At 45.0% G+C, this 27,571-nt stretch overlaps 1 protein-coding gene across 1 annotated transcript; it reads right to left on the bottom strand.

The window, feature by feature from the left end:
• Nucleotides 1-204: 204 nt before the first annotated feature.
• On the bottom strand, nucleotides 205-26,290 carry DGAT2L6 (diacylglycerol O-acyltransferase 2 like 6). The gene is given in 12 exon segments (XM_032619923.1): nucleotides 205-837; nucleotide 1,153; nucleotides 1,287-1,406; nucleotides 1,409-1,499; nucleotides 10,808-10,860; nucleotides 10,862-10,983; nucleotides 12,391-12,595; nucleotides 12,964-12,983; nucleotides 12,986-13,033; nucleotides 13,567-13,583; nucleotides 13,585-13,675; nucleotides 25,207-26,290. Coding segments are annotated over 12 exon segments (1,002 nt in total). The 5' UTR covers nucleotides 25,292-26,290; the 3' UTR covers nucleotides 205-688.
• Between the last annotated feature and the right edge of the window lie 1,281 nt (nucleotides 26,291-27,571).

Raw genomic sequence — 27,571 nt, 5'->3', positions numbered from 1 at the left:
CTGTCAGCTACAGAGTAAAGGGTGGATAAAGAAGAGGAAAATGGCTCTCCACAGACCAGCTTTCTGGCTAGATTTCAGGGAAGCCCAGTAGTGAACCACACTGTAATTAGGAAATAGTCATATCCTGTTTTATATATCTAGAGCTTTATTTTTATAGAAGAAATGGCATAATTATTTTGAATAAAGTTTTTGGCCGTGTAGAACTGTATCACAACTGAGGGAATCGTGTCTGCTTTGGATCAGGAAAGCATAGCTCAGGTCCCTGGTTTACCTTGTGGTGGCCCCCAAATTGTAAGGCAAGGGCCAAGGGCCTAGGAGGAAACAAACCATCCTTGTTCTCAACAAGGCTTCTAAGCTTCAACCTAAATAGTGATGGTGTCACTAAGGCTCAGGAGGAAAGGGCATGGTGTTCTTTAACTTCTCATTCCTCTGATCAGAGTTGGCTGGAGTCAGGGGGCAAAAAAGATCTGTGGACTCACAAGACTGCTTACTAAACTGGGTTGTTGCCCACTCTTCCCCATCCCTCTGGTTCCTTCCTCTAAGCTGGACTCATTAAGCACTTTCTGGCTTGGTTGGCCTCCTCACTCAACCCTGAGATCTCCCCCCTCCCCAGATTCTTCTTTCCATGTGGCCCTACTTGGATCCCTTAATGCTTTGGGGGTTCAATAATGGGGAAATCCAGCTCCTGTTATATGATTGTCAGCTCCTGGGTCTCAGGGAGGCCATACTGTACTTCGTCAAACAGCTTGCACAGGGCGCTGATGTAGAGTGCGTGGTACTTGTCCACCGTCTTTTTGTTTGGCTTCTTAATCTTGGGAATTGGCAGGGGCTCCCCAACTGTGGGGAAGGAGGAGAGACAAGCATCAGACCTTTCCCCCCACCCAACTCAAATTACCCATTCCTCAGAGGGAGCCACATACTGAAACTCAGTATCTGGGTCCCCTCCCCTTCCTTTGTTCTTTCCCTCTGCTCCAACCCCATACTGTCCCATGTTCTCCAAATACCTAACCTCGTGCATGCTTAAGAGAATGAGAGTAAACTCAGAGAGTGCTGAAGGAATGTATGCGAGTAATGATGCCCTCATGGCAGCTGCTGAACTGTGTCCCTCCCGTGAATGGCCACAACTCTGATCTGTTTAGTTGTCTTCCCCACCCTGCCCTCAACCACAGCCACTGGAATTCCCATTGCCTGTCCCAGCTGTGTGCCGGGTCCCCTGAGACCTGAGGGATGACCTGGGTGGGGGGAATCAAGGACCAGAGTGGTCCAAAGATGCTGAAAAACTTAACAACAGTGGTAATGGGCCGATTGAAAGGCAAGAAGCCCCAGGATCCTCGAGTGAGGCCCCGGCCGTGGAAGGTACAGAAACTTAGTCTCAGGATTTCTTTTGATTCTGTCCTGCAAGGTTTATTTGGAAGAACCTTAGCCACGTGCCCTCAGGGAAGGTCTCTTGATTGTGAACCTCATTCTCTCCAAAGGAATAGGAGGAAACAAGGTATGATCTGCAAAGAGACGTGCAGGAGTGTGAGTTCTCCCAGGAAGCTCCCCGCAGTGAAACCCTCTCCAAGGTAGGAAACCTCTACAATCTCCCCATTATAGGACAAGAGTCCAAGCACCCAAGCATCTCCAGCCTTGTGTCTCATTCTTGCTATACTCCACACCCACCTCCCACAAGTGAACCCACTGAGGGGAGTTGCTGCACCTTGTCTTGTGATGGGAGGAAAGTAATCTCAGGAAATCTAATAGCCCTTATTGTACCCAGCATCCAGAGGGATCTTCCTAAACTGTGTATCTGGACATGTCACTCTTCTCTTTAAAACTCTTCCAGAGCTCCTCACTTTGTGCCACGCTGCTTAGTAAGGCCTTTGTGCTCTAGCCTTGCCCACCTGGCTAGCCTCCCCTCTCCTCAGCCCTTCGTCAGAATCTGCCTAGCCATACTAAGTGTGCTACGTTCTTGCTTGTCCATGAGCCTTAGTGCATCCTGCTCCCTCTGCCAGAAACGCCTTCCCTCTGTCTTCACGTGACTAATTCTATTTCACCCTTCACTACTCAGCTCCAATTTCATCCCCTGAACCACCTCCAGTTCTTTGAGCCCCTCCATTTCCTTCCACTCCCACCTCCCTCATCTGGTGCTTACCTCTTTCCTACACTAACACTACCCCAACTGTGTACTACAGTCATCACCTTGCCTGGCTGACTCCCAGTAGACAGCAAGCTAATCAAAAGGGGGAACTATGTCTTATTCATCTTTGAACCCTAGGGCCTGGCATAGTGCCAGACATGTCATCATAGGACCTCACTGAATGCCTGAGTTTTTCTCCCTTTTGGTCTAACTGGTAATGCCTACTAATATTTCAATTCACAGTTCAGATTTCACCCACCTATGAAACCTCTACTTTGGGTGGAAGGCTTTCCATCATTTGGTGCTCCCATAGTGCTTTATACATTTGTCCATTATGGAACATATTTCATTCAGCAAATATGTATTGAGTTCTTTCTATGTGCCAGCACTTTTTTTTTTTTGAGGAAGAACACTACCACCTCTTATGCTTTTTTTTTTTACATCTTTATTGGAGTATAATTGCTTTACAATGGTGTGCTAGTTTCTGCTTTATAACAAAGTGAATCAGTTTTATATATACATATGTTCCCATCTCTCTTCCCTCTTATGTCTCCCTCCCTCCTACCCTCCCTATCCCACCTCTCTAGGTGGTCACAAAGCACTGAGCTGATCTCCCTGTGCTATGCAGCTGCTTCCCACTAGCTATCTATTTTATGTTTGGTAGTGTATGTATGTCCATGCCACCCTCTCGCTTTGTCACAGCTTACCCTTCCCCCTCCCCATATCCTCAAGTCCATTCTCTAGTAGGTCTATGTCTTTATTTTTGTCTTACCCCTAGGTTCTTTATGACATTTTTTCCTTAAATTCCATATATATGTGTTAGCATACGGTATTTGTCTTTCTCTTTCTGACTTACTTCACTCTGTATGACAGACTCTAGGTCCATCCACCTCATTACAATAGCTCAATTTTGTTTCTTTTTATGGCTGAGTAATATTCCATTGTATATACGTGCCACATCTTCTTTATCCATTCATGCGATGATGGACACTTAGGTTGCTTCCAACTTCTGGCTATTGTAAATAGAGCTGCAATGAACATTTTGGTACATGACTCTTTTTGAATTATGGTTTTCTCAGGGTATATGCCCAGTAGTGGGATTGCTGGGTCATATGGTAGTCCTATTTGTAGTTTTTTAAGAAACCTCCATACTGTTCTCCATAGTGGCTGTACCAATTCACATTCCCACCAGCAGTGCAAGAGGGTTCCCTTTTCTCCACACCCTCTCCAGCATTTATTGTTTCTAGATTTTTTGATGATGGCCATTCTGACTGGTGTGAGAGGATATCTCATTGTACTTTTGATTTGCATTTCTCTAATGATTAATGGTGTTGAGCATTCTTTCATGTGTTTGTTGGCACTCTGTATATCTTCTTTGGAGAAATGTCTATTTAGGTCTTCTGCCCATTTTTGGATTGGGTTGTTTGTTTTTTTGTTATTGAGCTGCATGAGCTGCTTGTAAATTTTGGAGATTAATCCTTTGTCAGTTGTTTCAATTACAAATATTTTCTCCCATTCTGAGGGTTGTCTTTTGGTCTTGTTTATGGTTTCCTTTGCTTTGCAAAAGCTTTGAAGTTTCAATAGGTCCCATTTGTTTATTTTTGTTTTTATTTCCATTTCTCTGGGAGGTGGATCAAAAAGGATCTCGCTGTGATTTATGTCATAGAGTGTTCTGCCTATGTTTTCCTCTAAGAGTTTGATAATTTCTGGCCTTACATTTAGGTCTTTAATCCATTTTGAGCTTATTTTTGTGTATGGTGTTAGGGAGTCATCTAATCTCATACTTTTACATGTACCTGTCCAGTTTTCCCAGCACCACTTATTGAAGAGGCTGTACTTTCTCCACTGTACATTCCTGCTTCCTTTATCAAAGATAAGGTGACCATATGTGCATGGATTTATCTCTGGGCTTTCTTTCCTGTTCCATTGATCTATCTTTCTGTTTTTGTGCCAGTACCATACTGTCTCGGTTACTGTAGCTTTGTAGTATAGTCTGAAGTCAGGGAGCCTGATTCCTCCAGCTCCGTTTTTCGTTCTCAAGATTGCTTTGGCTATTCGGGGTCTTTTGTGTTTCCATACAAATTGTGAATTTCTTTGTTCTAGTTCTGTGAAAAATGCCAGTGGTAGTTTCATAGGGATTGCATTGAATCTGTAGATTGCTTTGGGTATTAGAGTCACTTTCACAATGTTGATTAATCCAATCCAAGAACACGGTATATCTCTCCACCTATTTGTATCATCTTTAATTTCTTTCATCAGTGTCTTATTATTTTCTTCATACAGGTGTTTTGTCTCCTTAGGTAGGTTTATTCCTAGGTATTTTATTCTTTTTGTTGCAGTGGTAAATGGGAGTGTTTTCTTGATTTCACTTTCAGATTTTTCATCATTAGTGTATAGGAATGCCAGACATTTCTGTGCATTAGTTTTGTATCCTGCTACTTTACCAAATTCATTGATTAGCTCTAGTAGTTTTCTGGTAGCCTCTTTAGGATTCTCTATGTACAGTATCACATCATCTGCAAACAGTGACAGCTTTACTTCTACTTTTCCGATTTGGATTCCTTTTATTTCCTTTTCTTCTCTGATTGCTGTGGCTAAAACTTCCAAAACTATGTTGAATAACAGTGGTGAGAGTGGGCAACCTTGCCTTGTTCCTGATTTTAGTGGAAATGCTTTCAGTTTTTCACCACTGAGGATGATGTTGGCTGTGGGTTTGTCATATATGGCCTTTATTATGTTGAGGAAAGTTCCCTCTATGCCTACTTTCTGCAGGGTTTTTATCATAAATGGGTGTTGAATTTTGTCGAAAGCTTTCTCTGAATCTATTGAGATGATCACGTGGTTTTTCACCTTCAATTTGTTAATATGGTTTATCACATTGATTGATTTGCGTATATTGATGAATCCTTGCATTCCTGGAATAAACCCCACTTGATCATGGTGTATGATCCTTTTAATGTGCTGTTGGATTCTGTTTGCTAGTATTTTGTTGAGGATTTTTGCATCTATGTTCATCAGTGATATTGGCCTGTAGTTTTCTTTCTTTGTGACATCCTTGTCTGGTTTTGGTATCAAGGTGATTGTGGCCTCGTAGAATGAGTTTGGGAGTGTTCCTCCCTCTGCTATATTTTGGAAGAGTTTGAGAAGGATAGGTGTTAGCTCTTCTCTAAATGTTGGATAGAATTCGCCTGTGAAGCCATGTGGTCCTGGGCTTTTGTTTGTTGGAAGATTTTTAATCACAGTTTCAATTTCAGTGCTTGTGATTGGTCTGTTCATATTTTCTATTTCTTCCTGATTCAGTCTTTGCACGTTCTGCATTTCTAAGAATTTATCCATTTCTTCCAGGTTGTCCATTTTATTGGCGTATAGTTGCTTGTAGTAATCGCTCATGATCTTTTGTATTTCTGCAGTGTCAGTTGTTACTTCTCCTTTTTCATTTCTAATTCTACTGATTTGAGTCTTCTCCCTTTTTTTGTTGATGAGTCTGGCTAATGGTTTATCAATTTTGTTTATATTCTCAAAGAACCAGCTTTTAGTTTTATTAATCTTTGCTATTGTTTCCTTCATTTCTTTTTCATCTATTTCTGATCTGATCTTTATGATTTCTTTCCTTCTGCTAACTTTGGGGTTGTTTTGTTCTTCTTTCTCTAATTGCTTTAGGTGTAAGTTTAGGTTGTTTATTTGAGATGTTTCTTGTTTTTTAAGGTAGGACTGTACTGCTATAAACTTTGCTCTTGGAACTGCTTTTGCTGCATCCCATATGTTTTGGGTCGTCGTGTCTCCAATGTCATTTGTTTCTAGGTATTTTTTGATTTCCTCTTTGATTTCTTCAGTGATCACTTCGTTATTAAGTAGTGTATTGTTTAGCCTCCATGTGTTTGTATTTTTTACAGATTTTTTCCTGTAATTGATATCTAGTCTCATAGCATTGTGGTTGGAAAAGATACTTGATACAATTTCAATTTTCTTAAATTTACCAAGGCTTGATTTGTGACCCAAGATATGATCTATCCTGGGGAATGTTCCATAAGCACTTGAGAAAAATGTGTATTCTGTTGTTTTTGGATGGAATGTCCTATAAATATCAATTAAGTCCATCTTGTTTAATGTATCATTTAAAGCTTGTGTTTCCTTATTTATTTTCATTTTGGATGATCTGTCCATTGGTGAAAGTGGGGTGTTAACGTCCCCTACAATGATTGTGTTACTGTCGATTTCCCCTTTTATGGCTGCTAGCATTTGCCTTATGTATTGAGGTGCTCCTCTGTTGGATGCATAAATATTTACAATTGTCATATCTTCTTCTTGGATTGATCCCTTGATCGTTATGTAGTGTCCTTCTTTGTCTCTTCTAATCGTCTTTATTTTAAAATCTATTTTGTCTGATATGAGAATTGCTACTCCAGCTTTCTTTTGGTTTCCGTTTGCATGGAATATTATTTTCCATCCTCTCACTTTCAGTCTGCATGTGTCTCTAGGTCTGAAGTGGGTCTCTTGTAGACAGCATATATATGGGTCTTGTTTTTGTATCCATTCAATCAGTCTGTGTCTTTTGGTGGGAGCATTTAATCCATTTACATTTACGGTAATTATCAGTATGTATGTTCCTATTCCCATTTTCTTAATTGTTTTGGGTTTGTTATTGTAGGTCTTTTCCTTCTCTTGTGTTTCCTGCCTAGAGAAGTCCCCTTAGCAGTTGTTGTAAAGCTGGTTTGGTGGTGCTGAACTCTCTCAGCTTTTACTTGTCTGTAAAGGTTTTAATGTCTCCATCAAATCTGAATGAGATCCTTGCTGGGTAGAGTAATCTTGGTTGTAGGTTTTTCTCCTTCATCACTTTAAATATGTCCTGCCAGTCCCTTCTGGCTTGCAAAGTTTCTGCTGAAAGATCAGCTGTTATCCTTATGGGGATTCCCTTGTGTGTTATTTGTTGTTTTTTCCCTTGCTGCTTTTAATATTTTTTCTTTGTATTTAATTTTTGACAGTTTGATTAATATGTGTCTTGGCATGTTTCTCCTTGGATTTATCCTGTATGGGACTCTCTGTGCTTCCTGGACCTGATTATTTCCTTTCCCATATTAGGGAAGTTTTCAACTATAATCTCTTCAAATATTTTCTCAGTCCCTTTGTTTTCCTCTTCTTCTTCTGGAACCCCTATAATTTGAATGTTGGTGCGTTTAATGTTGTCCCAGAAGTCTCTGAGACTGTCCTCAGTTCTTTTCATTCTTTTTTCTTTATTCTGCTCTGCAGTAGTTATTTCCACTATTTTATCTTCCAGGTCACTTATCCGTTCTTCTGCCTCAGTTATTCTGCTATTGATGCCATCTAGAGTATTTTTCATTTCATTTATTGTGTTGTTCATCGTTGCTTGTTTCATCTTTAGTTCTTTTAGGTCCTTGTTAAATGTTTCTTGCATTTTCTCTATTCTATTTCCAAGATTTTGGATCATTTTTACTATCATTATTCTGAATTCTTTTCCAGGTATACTGCCTATTTCCTCTTCATTTCTTAGGTCTGGTGGGTTTTTATCTTGCTCCCTCAACTGCTGTATGTTTTTCTGTCTTCTCATTTTGCTTATCTTACTGTGTTTGGGGTCTCCTTTTTGCAGGATGCAAGTTAGTAATTCCCGTTGTTTTTGGTGTCTGTCCCCAGTGGCTAAAGTTGTTTCAGTGGGTTGTGTAGGCTTCCTGGTGGAGGGGACTAGTGCCTGTGTTCTGGTGGATGAGGCTGGATCTTGTCTTTCTGGTGGGCAGGTCCACGTCTGGTGGTGTGTTTTGGGGTGTCTGTGGACTTATTATTATTTTAGGCAGTCTGTATGCTAATGGGTGGGGTTGTGTTCCTGTCTTTCTAGTTTGGCATAGGGTGTCCAGCACTGTAGCTTGCTGTTCGTTGAGTGAAGCTGGGTGCTGGTGTTGAGATGGAGATCTCTGGGAGATTATCGCTGTTTGATATTATGTGGAGCCAGGAGGTCTCTTGTGGACCAGTGTCCTGAAGTTGGCTCTCCCACCTCAGAGGCACAGCACTTACTCCTGGCTACAGCACCAAGAGGCTTTCATCCACATGTCTCAGAATAAAAGGGAGAAAAAGTAGAAAGAAAGAAAGAAAGAAGGAAAGGAAAGAAGGAAAGAGAGAAAGAAAGGATGGAAGGAGGGAAGGAGGCAAGGAAGGAAGGAAGGGAGGGAGGAGGGAAGCAAGTAAGAAAGAAAGAAAAGAAAGAAAGAGGATAAAATAAAATAAAGTAAGATAAAACAAAGTTATTAAAATAAAAAATAATTATTAAGAAAAAAATTTTTTAAAAAAGAAAAAAAGAAACAGACGGATAGAACCCTAGGACAAATGGTGACAGCAAAGCTATACAGACAAAATCTCACACCGAAGTATACACATACACACTCACAAAAATAGGAAAAGGGGAAAAAAAGAGTAAATCTTGCCCTCAAAGTCCACCTCCTCAATTTGGGATGATTCGTTGTCTATTCATGTATTCCACAGATGCAGGGTACATCAGGTTGATTGTGGAGCTTTAATCCGCTGCTTCTGAGGCTGCTGGGAGGGATTTCCCTTTCTCTTCTTTGTTCGCACAGCTCCTGGGGCTCAGCTTTGGATTTGGCCGTGCCTCTGCGTGTAGGTCGCTGGAAGGCATCTGTTCTTCGCTCAGACAGGACGGGGTCAAAGGAGCAGCTGCCTCAGGGACTCTGGCTCACCCAGGCTGGGGGGAGGGAGGGGCGCGGATGTGGGGCAAGCCTGCGATGGCAGAGGCCGTCGGGATGCCGCACCACCACGAGGCACGCCGTGCACCCTGCCAGGGAAGTTGTCCCTGGATCCCGGGACCCCGGCATTGGCGGGCTGCAGAGGCTCCCCGGAAGGGAGGTGCGGACAGCGACCCGCGCTCGCACACAGGCCTCCCGGTGGCGGCAGCAGCAGCCTCAGCATCTCATGCCCGTCTCTGGGGTCCGTTCCGTCAGCTGCGGCTCGCGCCCGTCTCTGGAGCTCCTCCAAGCAGCGTTCCCAATCCCCTCTCCTCGCGCACCAGGAAACAAAGAGGGAAGAAAAAGTCTCTTGCCTCTTCGGCAGGTCCAGACTTTTCCCCGGACTCCCTCCCTGCCAGCCATGGAGCACCAACCCCCTGCAGGCTGTGCTCACGTCGCCAACCCCAGTCCTCCCCCTGCGCTCTCCCGTCCCTATTCTTTTGTCTCGGTTTATTCTTTTCTCTTTTGCCCTACCGAGGTACGTGGGGAGTTTCTTGCCTTTTGGGAGGTCTGAGGTCTTCTGCCAGCGTTCAGTAGGTGTTCTGTAGGAGTTATTCCACGTGTAGATGTATTTCTGGTGTATCTGTGGGGAGGAAGGTGATCTCCGCGTCTTACTCTTCCGCCATCTTCTTGATCTCCTACCACCTCCTCGTGCCAGCACTTTTTTAAGCCCTGGGGACACATCAGTGAACACAATGGATTAAAAAAAAACCTCTGTCCTCATGGAGCTTACCTTTTATTGAGAGAAGACAGACAATAAACAATAATAATGAACAAATAGAGAACCATATATGTAAAGAAATAAAATTGATGACGTATGAGGAGATGATAAGCGCAATGGGAAAAAGATCCAGCAGGATGGTCAGGATAGACCTTATTGAGAAGAGACATTTGAGCAAGGACCTGGAGGAGGTAAAGGAATAAGCCAAAGAGTTATTTGCAGGAATAATGTCCCAGACAGAAGGGACAACTAGAACAAAGGCCCTAAGGGAGGAGCGTGTGGCTTGTTTGAGGGACAGCAAGGAAGCCAGTGTAGCTCTAATGGAGTGAGCAAGGGGGAGGGCAGTGGCTGATGAGATCAGAGACGTGGCAAGATAATTTAGGGTCTTGTAGGCCCTTGTAAAGACTTTGGTTTTGCTCGGTGTGAAATGGGAGCCACTGGAGCATTTGGAGTAGTGACATGATCTGACTCACGCTGAATAGGATCATCCTGGCCACGGTTGAGAATAGACTCTCGGATGTGAGGGAGGCAAGGGTAGAAGCAGAGAGAGCACTTAGGAGACTGTTGTAATAATCCAGGGGAGAGACGATGGGGTGGTAAACCAGGGGGCGATAGTTGAGATGGTAAGTGGTTGGCTTCTGGATATATTTTGTAATTATATGTGAATATGTCTGTCTTCCATTGGACTCTGAGTTCCTTAAAGGCAAGGACCAGGTCTTATCTATTTTTATATCCTTAATGCCTAGTACTATGCCTGACACACAGTAGCTGTTCAGTAACTGCAGAATGAATGCATTCTATTTCTCAAACCAGATTATATGCTCTTTGGGGGCAGTATCCATGTCTTTTGCATGTTTGCAATCCCCACAGCATCAAGCCCAGTGCCTTCCTTGCCCTGGGTATGTTCTCTGGGCCTCGCAGTTCATGGGTTGATATAGACTAAAGCCCCACTTCCCCAGACCCCCAGCCTACCAGGCTAATGGGCAGAAGGTAAAGGTCTTTTACTGTTTTTTCTCTAACTTCAAGCTTTAAAAGTACCCACCAGAATGTGTCTGGAGGCCCAAACACCCTTAAGGCCCAGTGTGAGCGAGTAGAGAGAAGCAGTCAGAATGAAGAGGGAACCCACTCTAACAGGTTTCCAAGGAAGGACACCATTCTGGACAGGTGCTACAGAGGACCTATGGCACCCTGATGCTAGGGCACCAGAACCTAGGGACCCACCCTGTCTTCAGTGCCAACCTCACAAAACCTTTATGCTGTTTAAGGAGGACAGTAAGAGGCTCCTGCATGGCACAAGAGGGCTTCAGCAGCTCCATCCTCCACAATAACCACAGCATTGCCCGAGCCTTTCTTGGTCAGCAAATACTTCAAGACCAACTCACTCACTGGGCACACACCTGTGAAACCAAAGAGTCAAGTGGTATAACAAACTTGGTGCTTGAGGACGGGGTAAGGGGTTCCTCTAGGGTCTTCCTGCTGGAGACAGTCCTTCTGTCACCTGACTGTGCTTGTCTCCACTCTTCTGTCTTTAACCTCCACATCCTGGGTTAGCCATGAGGTTGGTCCTTAGGGTCAGCTGCTTGCCTTGCAGCTCTGTGCTACTACAGTTGGGGCTACATTGAGTTCTTCTGCCTACTTTCTCTTAGCTCTATAATATTTAAGCCCAACCCTTCCTTCTCTACCCAGGAACCACAGCTGTCTTCCACTCTCCCCAGGCTGATGGCAATTGAGGCTCTCCAGAGTTCTCTTCCCTAGGAGTAATGAGGAATAGCCACCACCATCCTGCTTCCTCCTTAGAGCAACCCGGCAAAGGGAAGCCAGTGGCTGCGGGTTCTGGAGAGTAGGCAGACCCAGGATCCTGTCCAAGCCAAATTGAAATGTAGATGAACCATGGAATGACATCTTGCTGCTCTACAACAGTCACAGAGTCTTTCCTCACCTCTGCTTCCCAACTCTGCCCTGTGCTCACCTTCTGTTCTCTCCCGGGATGGAAGACATTGGCTCCAGGCCACAGTCCTTGAGATCCAGGTTCATACCAACCTCAGAGGGGAGCAGAACCATCCTCTGGGACTCTAGTGGTGCCACCTGGCCCCTCCAGATATCAATGTATCTTACCTTTTAATGTTTGGCTTCAGTTGTTTTCTGGTGTCAAGAAGGATGGATATTCATCCAAAGAGAAGGACATTTGGCACAGTACCCCGGCCTGAAGCCTGGCGTGGGGAAGTTGTCCTGGATTCTGACGGATGCCTATCCTTTATCCCTTGATGTCTTACGCAAGTTCAAAGGGGTTCTCAGGAGATGAGGGTCATGGGCCAGGAGGGTACCAGCTAGTATGAAAGACTTGAAAGTGTCTTTGAGACGCCCTGAGATGAGAGCTGCTACATAAATGACTGGCCAAAAGAAGCCAGTTGACATCCCCCAAGAGTCAGGCAAAGTTCATCTGAGCTGTACCATTCATGCCTCATTTTCCTTATATTTGGTTTTGATATTTGGCTTTTGCTTTCTGCTTTCCACTTTGGCTTTGATCCTGAACTCCAGGCTTCTGCTTCCTCTTCTGAAAGGATCCTTGGCAACTCTTATGAATGCCTATAACTTATCCTGCTGCCTAATCAAACCCTGCCTCCCAGATCTTGGACAGAACCTGAGGCTTGGCCACATATTCCTGTTACTGGCTCAGTGTGTCCTGGACTCATTTTCTACTAAGTCCTCTTCCAGCAGGGAGTGAGAACTGGACTGACTGTCAAGGCTTATAGAAGTTGGAGCCCTGAGGTAGGTCAGAGAATGGAATGATTTCTTGTACTCACCCATTGACATCACATAATCTCGCACAATTGGGATCCAGAAGATCCCTTCCAAGGTCCCTACATAAGGAGTGATGGCTGGGAAAATCCGAGCAAAGCCAGTGGCCTCAGTGGGAAAGATGATGAAGGCACCATAAGAGAGAATGCCATGGGGGTGGGTGGCAATGATATAGTTGTGTTTGGGACAGAGGTCATGAGTCTTCACCAGCTGTTAGAGGGAGATTGAATCAGAGTAGTGGATAGAAGGAAGAGAGGACATGTGGACTCAGATCCCGGTAGGTAGCCTGTGTTTCCTTTGGGGAGCCCCAAATCCCTATTCACTGGGATGTCTTCACTGTCACAGGATTGCCAGGGGTTATGGTGCTCAGAGAGGCTGACCTGGGCCTGCCACTCTGAGGTAAGGTGCTATCCATTTGTCTCCCCACCTGCCCATCCATCTTGGGTCCCTGCTCTGCATTATGCCTCTGGGCCTTGATGTCCACTGCTGGCCACCAAAGCCTTTGAAAACATAGGGCTGAATGGGGAGGGAGAGTCTGGGCAACAGGGACTGAGGGCACCCAGAGGAAGCGTAGTCACCTTTACTGGGAAGTAATTTGGAAATACTTCCAGAGGGTCCAGTTTTGTACCCAAGTTGAATGCCTACCACCTGCAGGTACGGAAGGGAAGGAAAGACTAGGTGAGATCTTGCCAATTCCTCTACTTCTCCTGGAGGTGGAGGGTTCTTCCTAAAATCTTCAGGTCACTAGAGGGGCCTCTTTCTCACATTTCCATATCTTGGCCACAGAGCTATAGGTACTGTCCCTGAACCCAACCCCCAAGGAGACACAGGAAGCCCCTGCTCCTCTGGAGCAGTCAGAAAGGTGGGAGGGAAATAGCAGGAGGCTGGGAGCACCCACCCAGAAACCAGCCTCAATTCTTCCTGGGCAGCCTGGCAGAGACCTCTGTTACTTGCTGAGCTTTGCCCTCCTGTCTCCCTCCCCTTCCCTCTACCTTCCTGTGCTCCTCTCCCTCTCTCCCTCGCTTCGCCTCCCTGACCTCCTTTCCTTTCCCTTTCCTCTTCTTTCCTCTCCCCACCTCTTCTCCCTCTGTCTCTCCCACTCTCTCCTTCCACCCCCACCCCAGCCCTGTGGTTCCATCCTTGGTACAGACAGGGACCACCACTCTTCCCCTGTTTCTTACCTTGACTGTGGGTGTTCGTCATAGGTGAGCCAGGCTAAGGCGAGCATGGACAGCATCCCGAACTTAGTGAACACCAGAAAGTAGGGTATAAGAAGAATAGGAATAGCTCCTGAGGGGACGCAAAGGGTTCATGCCCTTCAGTTCCCTTCAAGTTTAATACACCTCTCATAACCCCGATCTCTGCTCTGTAGTGAAGGAGCAGGTTGAGGCCGGTGTGAGACTCTTCTCTCCTCATCCCCGCCGACCCCTTACCCGCCTCCTAGCTCTGCTGTGGTCCGGGAGGACCTCTGAGTCCCTGGATCTGGGTCCCCTTGGTGGCTGAGATCTTAACTGAGGACAGCAGAACCATGACGTTCTCAGAGTAGGTCCTCAGCTGGGGTCAAAGGACAGCACTACTTGGCAATTGGAAGGAAACGGCATCTTGGGCCGGTGGCTTACATCCCCGTTCTGGGACCTCAGGAAGTCCTTTCTGAAAGCTCAACCCTCCTTCCTTTGTGGAACTGCTCTGTCAGCACATTCCAGTGGAGAGGGGAGGCCTGCAGTGTACGGGCTGTTTGATGCTGAGAAGAAAACACATATTAGAAACTGCTTTACTTTGTTCGATTTTGTCCCATTCAAAATGTCTCAAAAGTTCAGAAGGGGAAAAAATCATCTCTGTTAGCAAGGAAAGGGTCACAGCAGGCTGTGAAATGCAGACGTGGTACATCTTACAGCAGCGGGAGTTGAATTCCATTTTAAAATGTGCATTCATGAGAAAGAGGGGCTCAGTACACATATTGTGAATTTAAAAATACCCAGCTAAAGGAATGACTTCTTTGACCAGATAACATCATAGTAGATAAAAGTTTCAGAGAAGGTGAAGAGACTCAAAAGTTACCTGCCAGCAGGTTTGTCTCTCGCATTTTGGGCTTAGATGAAAATAACAGGAAAAAGATGGAATGGACATTTAAAAAAAAAAGTCGTGTTATGGAGTAGAAGAAACCTTAGTGATAGGCTGAATTCCCCTTACAAGAGCTGGCTGAAGTGGTTGTTGTAAGCATACTAATTAAATAGGAAATAGCAGGGGGAGGAATTTTATGGGAAGATTGCCATGGATACAAATCTTGCTACCTCTGACCCTCATAAAAGATGAGAGTAGGGGGCTTCCCTGGTGGCGCAGTGGTTGAGAATCTGCCTGCCAATGCAGGGGACACGGGTTCGAGCCCTGGTCTGGGAAGATCCCACATGCCGCGGAGCAACTAGGCCCGTGAGCCACAACTACTGAGCCTGTGCGTCTGGAGCCTGTGCTCCGCAACAAGAGAGGCTGCGACAGTGAGAGGCCTGCTCACCGCGATGAAGAGTGGCCCCCACTTGGCGCAACTAGAGAAAGCCCTCGCACAGAAACGAAGACCCAACACAGCCAAAAATAAATAAATTAATTAATAAATTTATTTTTTAAAAAAGATGAGAGTAAGTTTGCTGGGTAAGCTTCAGAAGAAAACTCAGATAAAGTTAAATATGAATCATTATTAATTATTTTCCAACTTCTTTATTGGAGTATAATGGCTTTACAATGGTGTGTTAGTTGCTGCTGTATAACAAAGTGAATCAGCTATACATTTACATATATCCCCAGATCCCCTCCCCTCCCTCTTGCGTCTCCCTCCCACCCTCCCTATCCCACCCCTCTAGGTGGTCACAAAGCACTGAGCTGATCTCCCTGTGCTATGTGTCTGCTTCCCACTAGCTATCCATTTTACATTTGGTAGTGTATATATGTCCATGCCACTCTCTCATTTCGTCCCAGCTTACCCTTCCCCCTCCCCATGTCCTCAAGTCCATTCTCTACGTCTGCGATTTTATTCCTGTCCTGCCCCTGGGTTCTTCAGAACCTTTTTTTTTTTTTAGATTCCATATATATGTGTTAGCATACGGTATTTGTTTTTCTCTTTCTGACTTACTTCACTCTGTATGACAGTCTCTAGGTCCATCCACGTCTAAACAAATGACCCAATTTCATTCCTTTCTATGGCTGAGTAATATTCCATTATATATATGTACCACACCTTCTTTATCCATTCATCTGTCACTGGGCATTTAGGTTGCTTCCATGACCTGGCTATTGTAAATAGTGCTGCAATGAACATTGGGGTGCATGTGTCTTTTTGAATTATGGTTTTCTCTTGGTATACGCCCACTAGTGGGAATGCTGGATCATATGGTAATTCTATGTTTAGTTTTTTAAGGAACCTCCATACTATTCTCCACAGTGGCTGTACCAATTTACATTCCCACCAACAGTGCAAGAGGGTTCCTTTTTCTCCACACCCTTAGAGGGATTTTTTTAGTAGATTTTAAAAGCATTTAATTTAATGGGATTTTCTACACAGGTGATCATGTCATCTGTGAATTAGGACAGTTGTATTTCTTACTTTTCAATCCGTATGCTTTTCTTTCTTTTTTTTTTTCTTCTTGCTTTATTGCACTTGCTAGGACTTTTAGTATGATGTTGAATACAAATGTTGAGAGTGAACATACTTGCTTTGCTCCTCATCTTAGAGAGAAAGCTTTCAGTCTTTCACCATTAAGTATGATGTTACCTGCAGGGTTTTTGTTTTTTTTTTACAGATGCTCTTTATCAAGTTGAGAAAGTTGCCTTCTATTCCTAGTTTGCTGAGAGATTTTATCATGGATTAAAGTTTGTCAAATGCTTTTTCTACATCAATTGATATAATTGTGTGTTTTTTCTCCCTTAGGTGGTTAATATGCTAGGTTACGTTGATTGATTTTCAAATATTTACCCTTGTATTCTGGGATAGAGCCCACTTGGTCATGGTATATTTGTTTGATTTGCTAGTGTTTTTTTGAGGATTTTTGCATTTATATCCATGAGGGATATTGGTCTGTAGTTTTCTTTTTTGTACTGTTTTGTCTGGTTTTGGTATCAGGGTCTGGCCTCATAAATGAGTTGGCAAGTGTTCTTTTGTCTTCTATTTTCTGAAAAAGATTGTGTAGAATTTGTGATATATCATCTTTAAAATGTTTGGAAGAATATGCCGTTGAAACCAACTGGGTCTTCAGATTTCTGTTTTGGAAGGTTTATAACCTTCCAAAATTAAAATTTAATTTAGTTAATAGTTACACGTTATCTGTTTCATTTTGGGTGAGTTTTGGTTGGTTGTGGTTTTCAAGGAAGTCTTCAAATGTAATTGTTAATGTGTCTATTTTTTTTCCAGTTCTGTTAGTTTTCACTTCATATATTTTAAAGCTCTATTGCTAGGTGCATAGACATTTAGGATAGCTATGTCTTCTTGGTGAATTGACCCTTTTACCATTATGTAATATCCTTTTTCACCCTTGGTCTTGACTTAAAAAAAATAAATGTAAACCTGTACACCCTCAAATTACTAATGATTACTAGCTTAAGTTAAAGATGGTACCAATATGAATCTAACTGGGTCCTTTCTTCAAATCATTTCTGATTCATCTTTCTTGCTCACTTTCCCCATATAGTAATAGCCAACATTTACTGTACACTCATCATGTAAAACTAAGTATTTTACATGTGTATTTTATTAAATCTTCATAAAGCCCCCGTTAGGACAATAAGCATTCTCATTTTGTGAATGAGGAACCCAGGTTCAGAGAAGTTAAATAACCACTTAAGGTCACACAGCCAGCTAGTGGGTGAGCCAGAGTTGAGAACTCACACTCTTCCTCCAGAGACTGTACTCTTCACTGAGCTCTAATTATCGCTTTCCTTTAGTCAATTGTTAATTCCTGTCAGTTCTGTCCTCCAAACATCTTTCAAATTATTCTATTCCCCACCTCCATACTACCATCCTGTCCAAGCCACCATTCTCTCTCTCTAAGCCGACTGCCAACGTCTTCTAAACAGGTTACCTGCTTCGATTTGAGCCATGATGCAGCCAGCATGCTAAATGCAAATCTCTGTCCTTCTATAGCATATAACCAAGAACATGGCTGGTTTGTCAAAGAGGCATTTCTGTGGCTCTGTGATTACTTAATGGATCAATATTAATGATAAATATGAGAACCTATGGGGGTTAATGGTAATTCAATAATTCAAACAACTCACATGGCTTCCCATGACTCTTAGGATCCAGTCCAGTCTCATAAGCTTGGTTCCGAAGGTCCTCCGTGATGGAGCCCCTGGCCACCCCGTAGTTCTCTGCATGCCACCATACTGTTCTTCTGTCAGTTTCTTCAACTCATTCTGTTCCCCAGCCTCCGGGCTTCTGTGCATATTGTCCCTTTTGCCTGGAAGACTTTCCTCAGCTCGTTGCCTGGCTAGCTCCTATTTATATTTCAGGCCTCAGGGTAAATGTCACAGTTTCAACATTTTGGAGCTATCTTTAACTTCTCTCCCTTTCCAAAAAAAAATCTCTCCCATTCATCCTCCTGCCTCTGTCTCCACTGCCACTGCTGTGGTCCAGAACTTGATCTCCTCTGGTCTGGACTGCAGGCTTTTGTCTATTCTTGCCTGCTGGTCTCTTCCCCTCCAGTCTATTTTCCATGCCGCAGATATATTTTTAAGGCACAGTCATAATGTTGTTTGCCTCCTCTGAAGCCTTCAGTATTTTCCCACTGCTGACAGGATAAAGTCTGAACATGTTAGCCTGGTGGTTTTTGTTTGTTTGTTTGTTTTTTTCCGTATGCGGGCCTCTCATTGTTGTGGCTCCAGACGTGCAAACTCAGCGGCCATGGCTCACGGGCCTAGCCACTCCGTGGCATGTGGGATCTTCCCGGACCGGGGCACGAACCCGTGTCCCCTGCATCGGCAGGCAGACTCTCAACCACTGCGCCACCAGGAAAGCCCTAGCCTGGTGTTTAAGGCCCTCCATGGGCCGGCCACACACACCTTCTTGGCCTCATCTCTCAGCACTGGCACTCATACCCCTTATGATCTAGCATGAGGTGATCATACCCACACCACTGTAAGGACACAGGGTGATCTGAAGTGGCTCATGGATGGAAAGTTATTTTAATGTGTAGTGAATAAAAGTGAATTCATGGTGGTAATGTAAAGTTTCCTGTTAGAATATATTAATTTAGGGGCTTCCCTGGTGGTGCAGTGGTTAAGAATCCGCCTGCCGATGCAGGGGACACAGGTTCGAACCCTGGTCCGGGAAGTTCCCACATGCCGCGGAGCAACTAAGCCCATGCGCCACAGCTACTGAGCCTGTGCTCTACAGCCCGCGAGCCACAACTACTGAGCCCACGTGCCACAACTACTGAAGCCCGTGTGCCTAGAGCCCGTGCTCTGCAACAAGAGAAGCCACTGCAATGAGAAGCCCGTGCACCACAACAAAGAGTAGCCCCTGCTCGCCGCAACTAGAGAAAGCCCACGCCTATCAACGAAGACCCAATGCAGCCAAAAATTAAATAAATGAATAAATAAATAATTTTTTAAAAAAGAATATATTAATTTAGTTTACAGGAATGAGTCAATTTGGGGAAAAACTGTTAAGTAATAATAGCATAGGTGGTACTCAGCTGTGGAAAGAACCAGAAAGTGGGAGGCAAACGGCTGAAGAATGGGAAACGGGGGTCCAACCACCTTAGTCTACTCCCCATTCTTTCAACCCACCATGCAATTTCACTTCTCCATGCCTTTGGTGATGCTGTTCCCTTATTGTGACTACCCTCTCTCCAACTTTCTGTCTATATCAAAGTTCTCTCAGTCGTCAAGGCTTAGCTCAAATGATACCTCCTTGATGATATCTTTGCTTATTCTCTGGTCAGAATGAAGAGTTCCCTCCTCTACACACCCACAGCACATTACTTCTGCATCTATTTGGCCCTGTTTCATTTTGCTGCTTGTGTAGTTAGCACCTTACATGTCTGGCCCTTTGTCTTTTAGACAGCAAGCTTCTTTTTTTTTTTTTTTTTCTTTTTTTTTTAAAATAAATTTATTTATTTTTGGCTGCGTTGGGTCTTCGTTGTGGTGCGCGGACTTCTCACTGTTGTGGCTTCTCTTGTTGCGGAGCACGGGCTCTAGGCACGTGGGCTTCAGTAGTTGTGGCTCACAGGCTCTAGAGCGCAGGCTCAGTAGTTGTGGTGCACGGGCTTAGTTGTTCCGTGGCATGTGGGATCTTCCCGGACCAGGGCTCGAACCGTGTCCCCTGCATTGGCAGGCGGATTCTTAACCACTGCGCCGCCAGGGAAGCCCTAGACAGTAAGCTTCTTGAGAACAGCCTTCAGCATAATGCCAAGCACAGGAGGATGACTCAGGATAAATATATTTGTTACATTCAGTTGTAGCACAGGGAAGTTTGATTTCAAAATTCTCTAAGTGGCAGGTGAATGGTAACAGGGAAAGAAACCACCAATGCCCTTATTCCAAATAAAGAAAGGCCTTCTGAGGTTCCAGGGTGTGCATGAGTGTGTAAGGCTATGGACAGCCTGTCATTTCTAGTGTAAAGCGTCTTAATCAGTTGGCTCAAAGCCTTCAGAAATCCAAGAACGTGGCTGGTTTGTCAAAGACGAATTTCTGTGGCTTTGTGATTACTTATTGGATCTGTATTACTATAAATATAAGAACCCGCGGGAGTAAAAAAAAGATGATTTAGTAATTCAGCAAACATAGACTGAGCATACCTCGTGTGAAATCCCTGTGCTAGAAGCAATGGGGGCAGGCTTGGGGCCTGGAAGGAGGAGGGTGAAGAGCATAAGTATGAAAACGATGAAAATAATGTAAGTATGGTTACTGATACCTTGTATAGAGCATTTATTGTCAACAGGCACTCTGTTCAGCACTTAATGTGCATTATCTCATTTAATCCTCTCATGACCCTGAGAGGTAGATAATTTTATTATCCCCATTTTACATATGAAGAAACTGAGGCTCAGAGAGGTCATGTATCTTCATTTCAAGCTTTGGGAAAAAAAGTAGGTAGCATTTGTTGTGTCTTTATTATGAACCAAGAGCTACTTTAAGCACTTTGTGTATGCTTAATTAATTTTAAGACATGTAAAAAATAAAGTTCCTGCTTTCCAGAAACTCATAGTCTAGAAGGGAAAACTGATACCATAAATAATAGATATATCCTAGAGGGTGAGAACAATACAGTTAGGGTTCAAATGTCATTATATGGGGACCAAAGGAGAAGGCCATTCTTTACTACTGGGCAACCTAGAAAGGCTTCTTGCGGAAGGTAAGATTTAAATTGAATCTTGAAGGAAGAGTAGGATTTTGACAGATGGATTACTGGTGGAAGGGCCTTCCATGCACAAGGAAGAGCTCGAACGAAGGCCTGGAGATGGAAGAGTCCAAGGTCTGTGAGTAATACCATAACCTGCAAAAGTACAGGGAGCATGGGAAGCCATGGAACAGGAGATGACACTGGGAAGGAAGCAGGGGAGCTCAGGTCCCATACTGAATGGAATGAGAAGCCAGTGATGGTTCTTAGCAGAGGAAGAGCGTGATCGTATCTGTGTATCAGTAAGATCATTTGAGATGACTGTGTGAGCAGGAGAAACGGTAGGCAGGGAGGTCAGCTAAGAGTTGCAGTGACTTAGATGAGAGGCAATGGGAACCTGAAATAGGCTACTACTTCTGAAATCAATTTGAAAGGTACTATGGAGGCAGAATGTTCAGGGGTTTGCAGTTGGCTGGATGTAGGGGGTGAAGGAGAGGTAGTAGTGAACGATGCCTTGAAAGGGCCTGTGGGAGTGCTTGGAAGGTATCAGAGTGTCTGCCTCATTTTCTAGGATCTAGTTACTCATTATTCTTCCTGAAGGTGCAATGAAATCAGAGTCTAAGGTGCCTGTCTCAGAAGTGGTAGTCACTCTTCTGTTGATCAAACGTCTTCTGAGGTAGGGTGGTTGGGCTCCGATGTCAATTTCTATCACAGAAAGAAAATGAGCATCGACTGAGGGTTTTCTTTCCTCTTTGATTATCAGAATGGTCTTGAGAGCTCTGTTCTACAATGGTAGAGGGTGAACGACTTACTTGCACAAGCTCACATAAAAAGTAAATGGCAGACCTGGTCTGTCTGACTCCCAAGAGTATGTTCTATTTTTTGTATTATCAGCAACCAGAGATAGGAGGCAGACCCACAAAAAAAAAAAAAAAAAAAAAAAAAAAGATGTCAATGAGAGAGAAAAAAGAACAAGAGGTGGACTTAAAGGTCTTTACTGAGGAGAAGAAATCTGGAAGAATCAACAATGTCAAGCCTGGTCTTGCAAGAAATAGAACAATGACAAGAAGTGGCTCCTGTTTTCATGGAGCTTATTGGGTAGAGGAGGCGAAGGGTATAAAGGCTGCTATGCAACCAATTTTTCTAAAATGCTCTGGACTTTCAGCGATAATGTAGTCTCAGGTTGCCAGGACAATGTTGCAGAGAAGGTATGACTTGAGCAATATCTCAAAGGAAGGGTTGTCCAGGGAGAGTCCAGGAAGGGTTTTTTTTTTTTTTTTTTTTGCGGTACGCGGGCCTCTCACTGCTGTGGCCTCTCCCGTTGCGGAGCACAGGCTCCGGACGCGCAGGCTCAGCATCCATGGCTCACGGGCCCAGCCACTCCGCGGCATGTGGGATCTTCCCGGACCGGGGCACGAACCCGTGTGCCCTGCATCAGCAGGGGTACTCTCAACCACTGCGACACCAGGGAATCTTTTAAGTGGAGGAAATAGAGCAGAAGTGAAGGAGTGAGAGAGTAAGTACCCTTGGCATTTTTAAAAACACCTTTATTGGAGTATAATTGCTTTACAATGGTGTGTTAATTTCTGATTTATAACAAAGTGAATCAGTTATACATATACATATGTTCCCATATCTCTTCCCTCTTGCATCTCCCTCCCTCCCATCCTCCCTATCCCACCCCTCTAGGTGGTCACAAAGCACCGAGTTGATCTCCCTGGGCTATGTGGCTGCTTCCCACTAGCTATCTATTTTACGTTTGGTAGTGTATATATGTCCATGCCACTCTCTCACTTTGTCACAGCTTACCCTTCTCCCTCCCCATATTCTCAAGTCCATGCTCTAGTAGGTCTGTGTCTTTATTCCCGTCTTACCCCTAGGTAATTCATGACCTTCTTTTTTCTTTCTTAGATTCCATATATATGTGTTAGCGTACGGTATTTGTTTTTCTCTTTCTGACTTACTTCACCCTGTATGACAGACTCTAGGTCCATCCACCTCACTACAAATAACTCAGTTTCGTTTCTTTTTATGGCTGAGTAATATTCCATCGTATATATGTGCCACATCTTCTTTACCCATTCATCTGTCGATGGACACTTAGGTTACTTCCATGTCCTGGCTATTGTAAATAGAGCTGCAATGAACATTGTGGTACATGACTCTTTTTGAATTATGGTTTTCTCAGGGTATATGCCCAGTAGTGGGATTGCTGGGTCGTATGGTAGTTCTATTTGTTCTGTGAATAGATTGCCTGGAATACGAGCTTCACCTAGGGGAAGAGTAGGGGGATGAACTGGTAAACAGTTTGAGGCAGGGGGCTTCCCTGGTGGCACAGTGGTTGAGAGTCTGCCTGCCAGTGCAGGGGACACGGGTTCGTGCCCCGGTCCAGGAAGATCCCACATGCCGTGGAGCGGCTAGGCCTGTGAGCCATGGCCGCTGAGCCTGCGCGTCCAGAGCCTTTGCTCCGCAGCAGGAGAGGCCACAACAGTGAGAGGCCCACGTACCGCAAAAAAAAAAAAAAAAAAGTTTGAGGCAGAGAGTGGAGCAGGGCCTTGAATGCCCACAATAACACATTTGTACTTCATCAAGAAGGCAAGGGAAAACCGCTGACTATTTTTGAGCAGCAGAGGGCTGTAATCAAAGATGCCTTTGAAAGACTCTTCTGGCTGTAGGCAGTGGAATATATGGGAGAGGGTGGAGAATAGAAGGCCAGGAAAGAGGATATTGCAACAGTTTAGATAGATGGCAATACAAGCCCAGAAAAGAAGAGACAGATGGAGAGCCATCCTTTAACTGGAAGCTGGGCCTCAGAGGGGCTCTCAGGAGCATTGCCTAATTCCAAGGGTCATGAATATTTATATTCCACATCTCCCCCAAACCATCTCTTCATTCTTCTCTCGTCGCTTCTTTCCTCCTTCTTGTCCCTCTCTCTGCCTTTTCTCTCCCCTTCTTCCCTATGTTTTCCCCCTTCACTCCCAGTCGTGCTCAGTAATCAGCCATGATTCTGAACATCATTCAGGAAGGAGGAGAAGCGCTGAGGGAGGCTCTGAGCAAGACAGAAAGAATGAAGGAAAGAGGGTGAGAAAAAGAAGGAAGAAAAGAATTAGGAAGGAGGAAGGGAGGGAGGAAGGAAGGAAGGACACTTTTCTGTAAGGAGCATTTACTGGGAACCAGGCCATGGACCCCATTGGCAGTCTGGTGAAGCCCTTTTCTGAATAATATTTTTAAATGCACAAAATAAAATGCACAGACTTACAAAGGAAACTCATCATAGTAAAACACCGTTATCAAAATATTGCCCAAAATGTCATACAGTAACATGGGCTTCTTGATTTATGCATTAAATAACCACGCCTAATGGTAGTTCCAATAACTGTTGGAATTTGGAAGTGGTAATGAGCATAAATGAACTTTTTCTTTTTTCTTTTTCTTTTTTTTTTTTTTTGCAGTACGCGGGCCTCTCACTATTGTGGCCTCTCCCGTTGCGGAGCACAGGCTCCGGACGCGCAGGCTCAGCGGCCATGGCTCACGGGCCCAGCCGCTCCACGGCATGTGGGATCTTCCCGGACCGGGGCACGAACCCGTGTCCTCTGCATTGGCAGGCAGACTCTCAACCACTGCGCCACCGGGAGAGCCCATAAATGAACTTTTGAGATGACTGCAACAACTGGCATGTGAAATGTGAATCTCTGTGATGTCTATTACTGACAAATTCACAGGTATTTCTGTGGTTTGCTGCCTACATTCACCATTTCAATATGAGGTTAGTGAAAACAAACAGCTAATTTTTTCCATCCAAATTCAACGTTGTCCCTCCCTGCCTCATTCTAGGTCTATAGGTCCCTAGTTAAGGACCACTGCTCTACGGGGTCATATAGCCTCCCACAGATTGGACTTGGCAGCCTCCTAACCTGTCCCATCCTTCAGGATGACATTTCTCCACGTCTAGTTTCCAAACTTGCCCCTGTAATTGGCTGCTCACAAAGCCCTGGTTTCTGAATGAGAAAAGCTTCGAGCTCTCAGCCCATTTGCCCAGCACTGATGACTGTCATTCTCTGAATCCATTGAAGAACTGGCCCTTTCTCAAAATTCTGTCTAATGAGTCACTCACGCAGCCCGCAGATTTTCCATAATTGTCTCATCATAGTCTTATACTGGAAAATCACCTTACGTCTACCCAGTAACACCAACTCTGCCCCTGCCCCCGAATAGGACTCTTTTCAGCTAGTTCACAGGGGGCAGTCCTGAGAGAAGGCTGGGGTGATCTTTAAACCAGGAAACCTGCAGCCTCACTCCTGGCCTTCATGCCCCTCAGATGGGAGGAGAGAAATCTAATGGACTCAACAGTAGCCATCTCTCTGGGTGGAGAGGCACAGTCCTTCCCAGAGAGAGGGGACCAACCAAATGATCTCTTTGGAGCCCTCCTCATCTGGAGATTCCTGGTCTCTTTCTTCATCTGTTCCCTTGTGCTTTCCAGCCCCTGGGGTTCACTCACCTAAAAAGACATAGACTGGGATCCACTGCAAAACAGAGAGTGTTTGGAGGCTTTCCTGAAGATCCAGATGGGAGAGGAAGGCCATGGCCACGGTGCTGTTCTGTTGTGATAAGAAGGCTGGTGCCTCCAGAGCTGAGCTGATTGCAGGTGCTTTGCTTTAATCTCATCACTGAGTCCCTTTATCTGCTGGAGGTTTTAGCCTTTTCTCCAGTCTTCCCTGTTCTCTCCCCACAACTTCCTACGCACACACCAGGCTTTAGAGCATACTTTCTAATCTCTCTAATATGCATCCTTTCCCCACAGGTGCTCAATTGCCTCGGGCTGGTTCTAGCGCTCTGTGTGTGTGTGTGTGTGTGTGTGTGTGTGTGTGTGTGTGTGTGTGTGTGAGGAGGGGGTCCCTGATAAATTAGTGCAGGAAAAGGGAATGGTTTAGGCCTCAAATAGGATCTCTGAAAAGCAGTCTGCCCTGGTGGATGCTCTCTGACTCCTCCTGTCTTCTGCTGAGAGCCACCTACTCGACTAGAGCCTTCTTCTGCATGAATATCTAGACTTCTCAGATCCCTCCTTGTGCCTCTGTTCCCAGGGGTTCTGTACCAGTGGCCAGTGGGAGAAGCACTGCACAGAGAGCAGACCTGGCTTTCGGTCCTGGCTCCGCCAAGTTCCTCCCCGGACGCTGTGGGGGAATCGCTCTGTCTCTCTAGATCTGTTGTTGGGAGGCAATCTAGCGGCTAAAGGCATGGACTTCAGAGCCAGATAGCTGGGGTTCAGATCTCAGCTCTGCCACTTACAAGTTGGCAAACTGCCGTGCCTCGGTTTCCCCAACTGTAAAATGGGGATAATAATAGTACCTGCATAGGGTTGTTCTGAGGATTGAGTGAGTGAATGTAAAGCACTTAGCACTGGGCCTGGCACACAGGAGGTATTACTGTAAGTGTTTCCTATTATTATTCTTCGTTTAATAAAATGAATGTCTACTGAACATCTATTATGTTTCAGGCTAAAAGGCTTGCTTCTGCACACCAGCCTTTTCAAAATTAAAGATTGTCTCCAGGTCCCAGGCCTGTGGATTCCTTTTTTCGGTAACTATCTGTTGAGTGATTACCGTTTGCCAGGTGCTGTTCTAGGTGTTGAGGATTCTTTGGGGAAGAAGATGGGCATGATTCCTGCCTTCATTGAACTCACAGTCTAGTGGAGGAGACAGACATTAAAAACTTACGAAAGGGGCTTCCCTGGTGGTGCAGTGGTTGAGAGTCCGCCTGCCGATGCAGGGGATGCGGGTTCGTGCCCCGGTCCGGGAGGATCCCACGTGCCGCGGAGCGGCTGGGCCCGTGAGCCGTGGCCGCTGAGCCTGTGTGTCCGGAGCCTGTGCTCCGCAGTGGGAGAGGCCGCAGCGGTGGGAGGCCCGTGTACCGCAAAAACAAAACAAAGCAAAACAAAAAAAACTTACGAAACTGTCTATACACTTGAATTTCTGATAAGTGTCCTAAAGGAAAAGGCCAGTAATTCTCAGCATAAGGCCTCTAGCGTAGGTGCTCAAAAAATCTTCTGAATGTAACCAGAAAGGTTGCTAGGAAAATTAAATACAAAGAGGTATCAAGTGTCCTACAAGTACAAGGAAATATTGATTCTTTAGCCTTTTCCAGGAATATTAGTGGAACTCTCTCTCCCTCCCTACCTCCCACTCTGGCTTGGGCCTCCTCGATTAGACTGACTAATATGAATCTTCAGAGTTGAGCTTAGGGGACGGTTTTGGTGCACCGTGGGATGTACTGTCCTCCCCCAATGTACCCTCCATGGCCACTTGACATGCCACCCCTCCTCCTCTTCCTCTTTCTTTTCTTCCCCCTGGCTAGCTGGGGTTACCAAGCTGCTTCTTGGGGGGCTAGTTGGCCACATACAGGGTGAGACGTATTAGATCACGTCTGCGCAGAATCTGCAGGGGAGAAGGGAGAGAGGTAAGAGGTGGGCCCGGGCTCTTCCAGGGCAAAGCACAGATGTGGGGAGGGCGAGAGTATCCCGGATAGACGAGTTCCACAGTGCTGCCAGCTCCAAGGCTGCTTACAAATCAGGTCTCTACCCCGCTTCACTTTCAGATGGGTAAATGGAAGAGGCCTAGAAAGGGCTCACACAGGGTGCTAGATGCAGGGCAAGGACACACCGATTTCCATTTCTGTCTCCCTAATGTCCGGCTCAGAGCCTGATACAGTGTAGGCATTCAAGTAAATGCTTGTGGAACAAATAATGAGATCTGGTCTCCTGGTTCCTTAAGCAAGATGGACTGGCAGGGCTGGGCCATGACCCTGATTTGCCAGCCCTTTCCCCTCCAAAACAAAGAGCACACTGTCTGAGCTGGAGCCTTCCTGAG

The sequence above is a fragment of the Phocoena sinus genome, chromosome X (assembly GCF_008692025.1).
Source record: "Phocoena sinus isolate mPhoSin1 chromosome X, mPhoSin1.pri, whole genome shotgun sequence".
NCBI lineage: Eukaryota > Metazoa > Chordata > Mammalia > Artiodactyla > Phocoenidae > Phocoena > Phocoena sinus.
The sequence above is the reverse complement of the archived record's forward strand: the minus strand, read 5'-3'. Positions and strand labels throughout refer to the sequence as shown.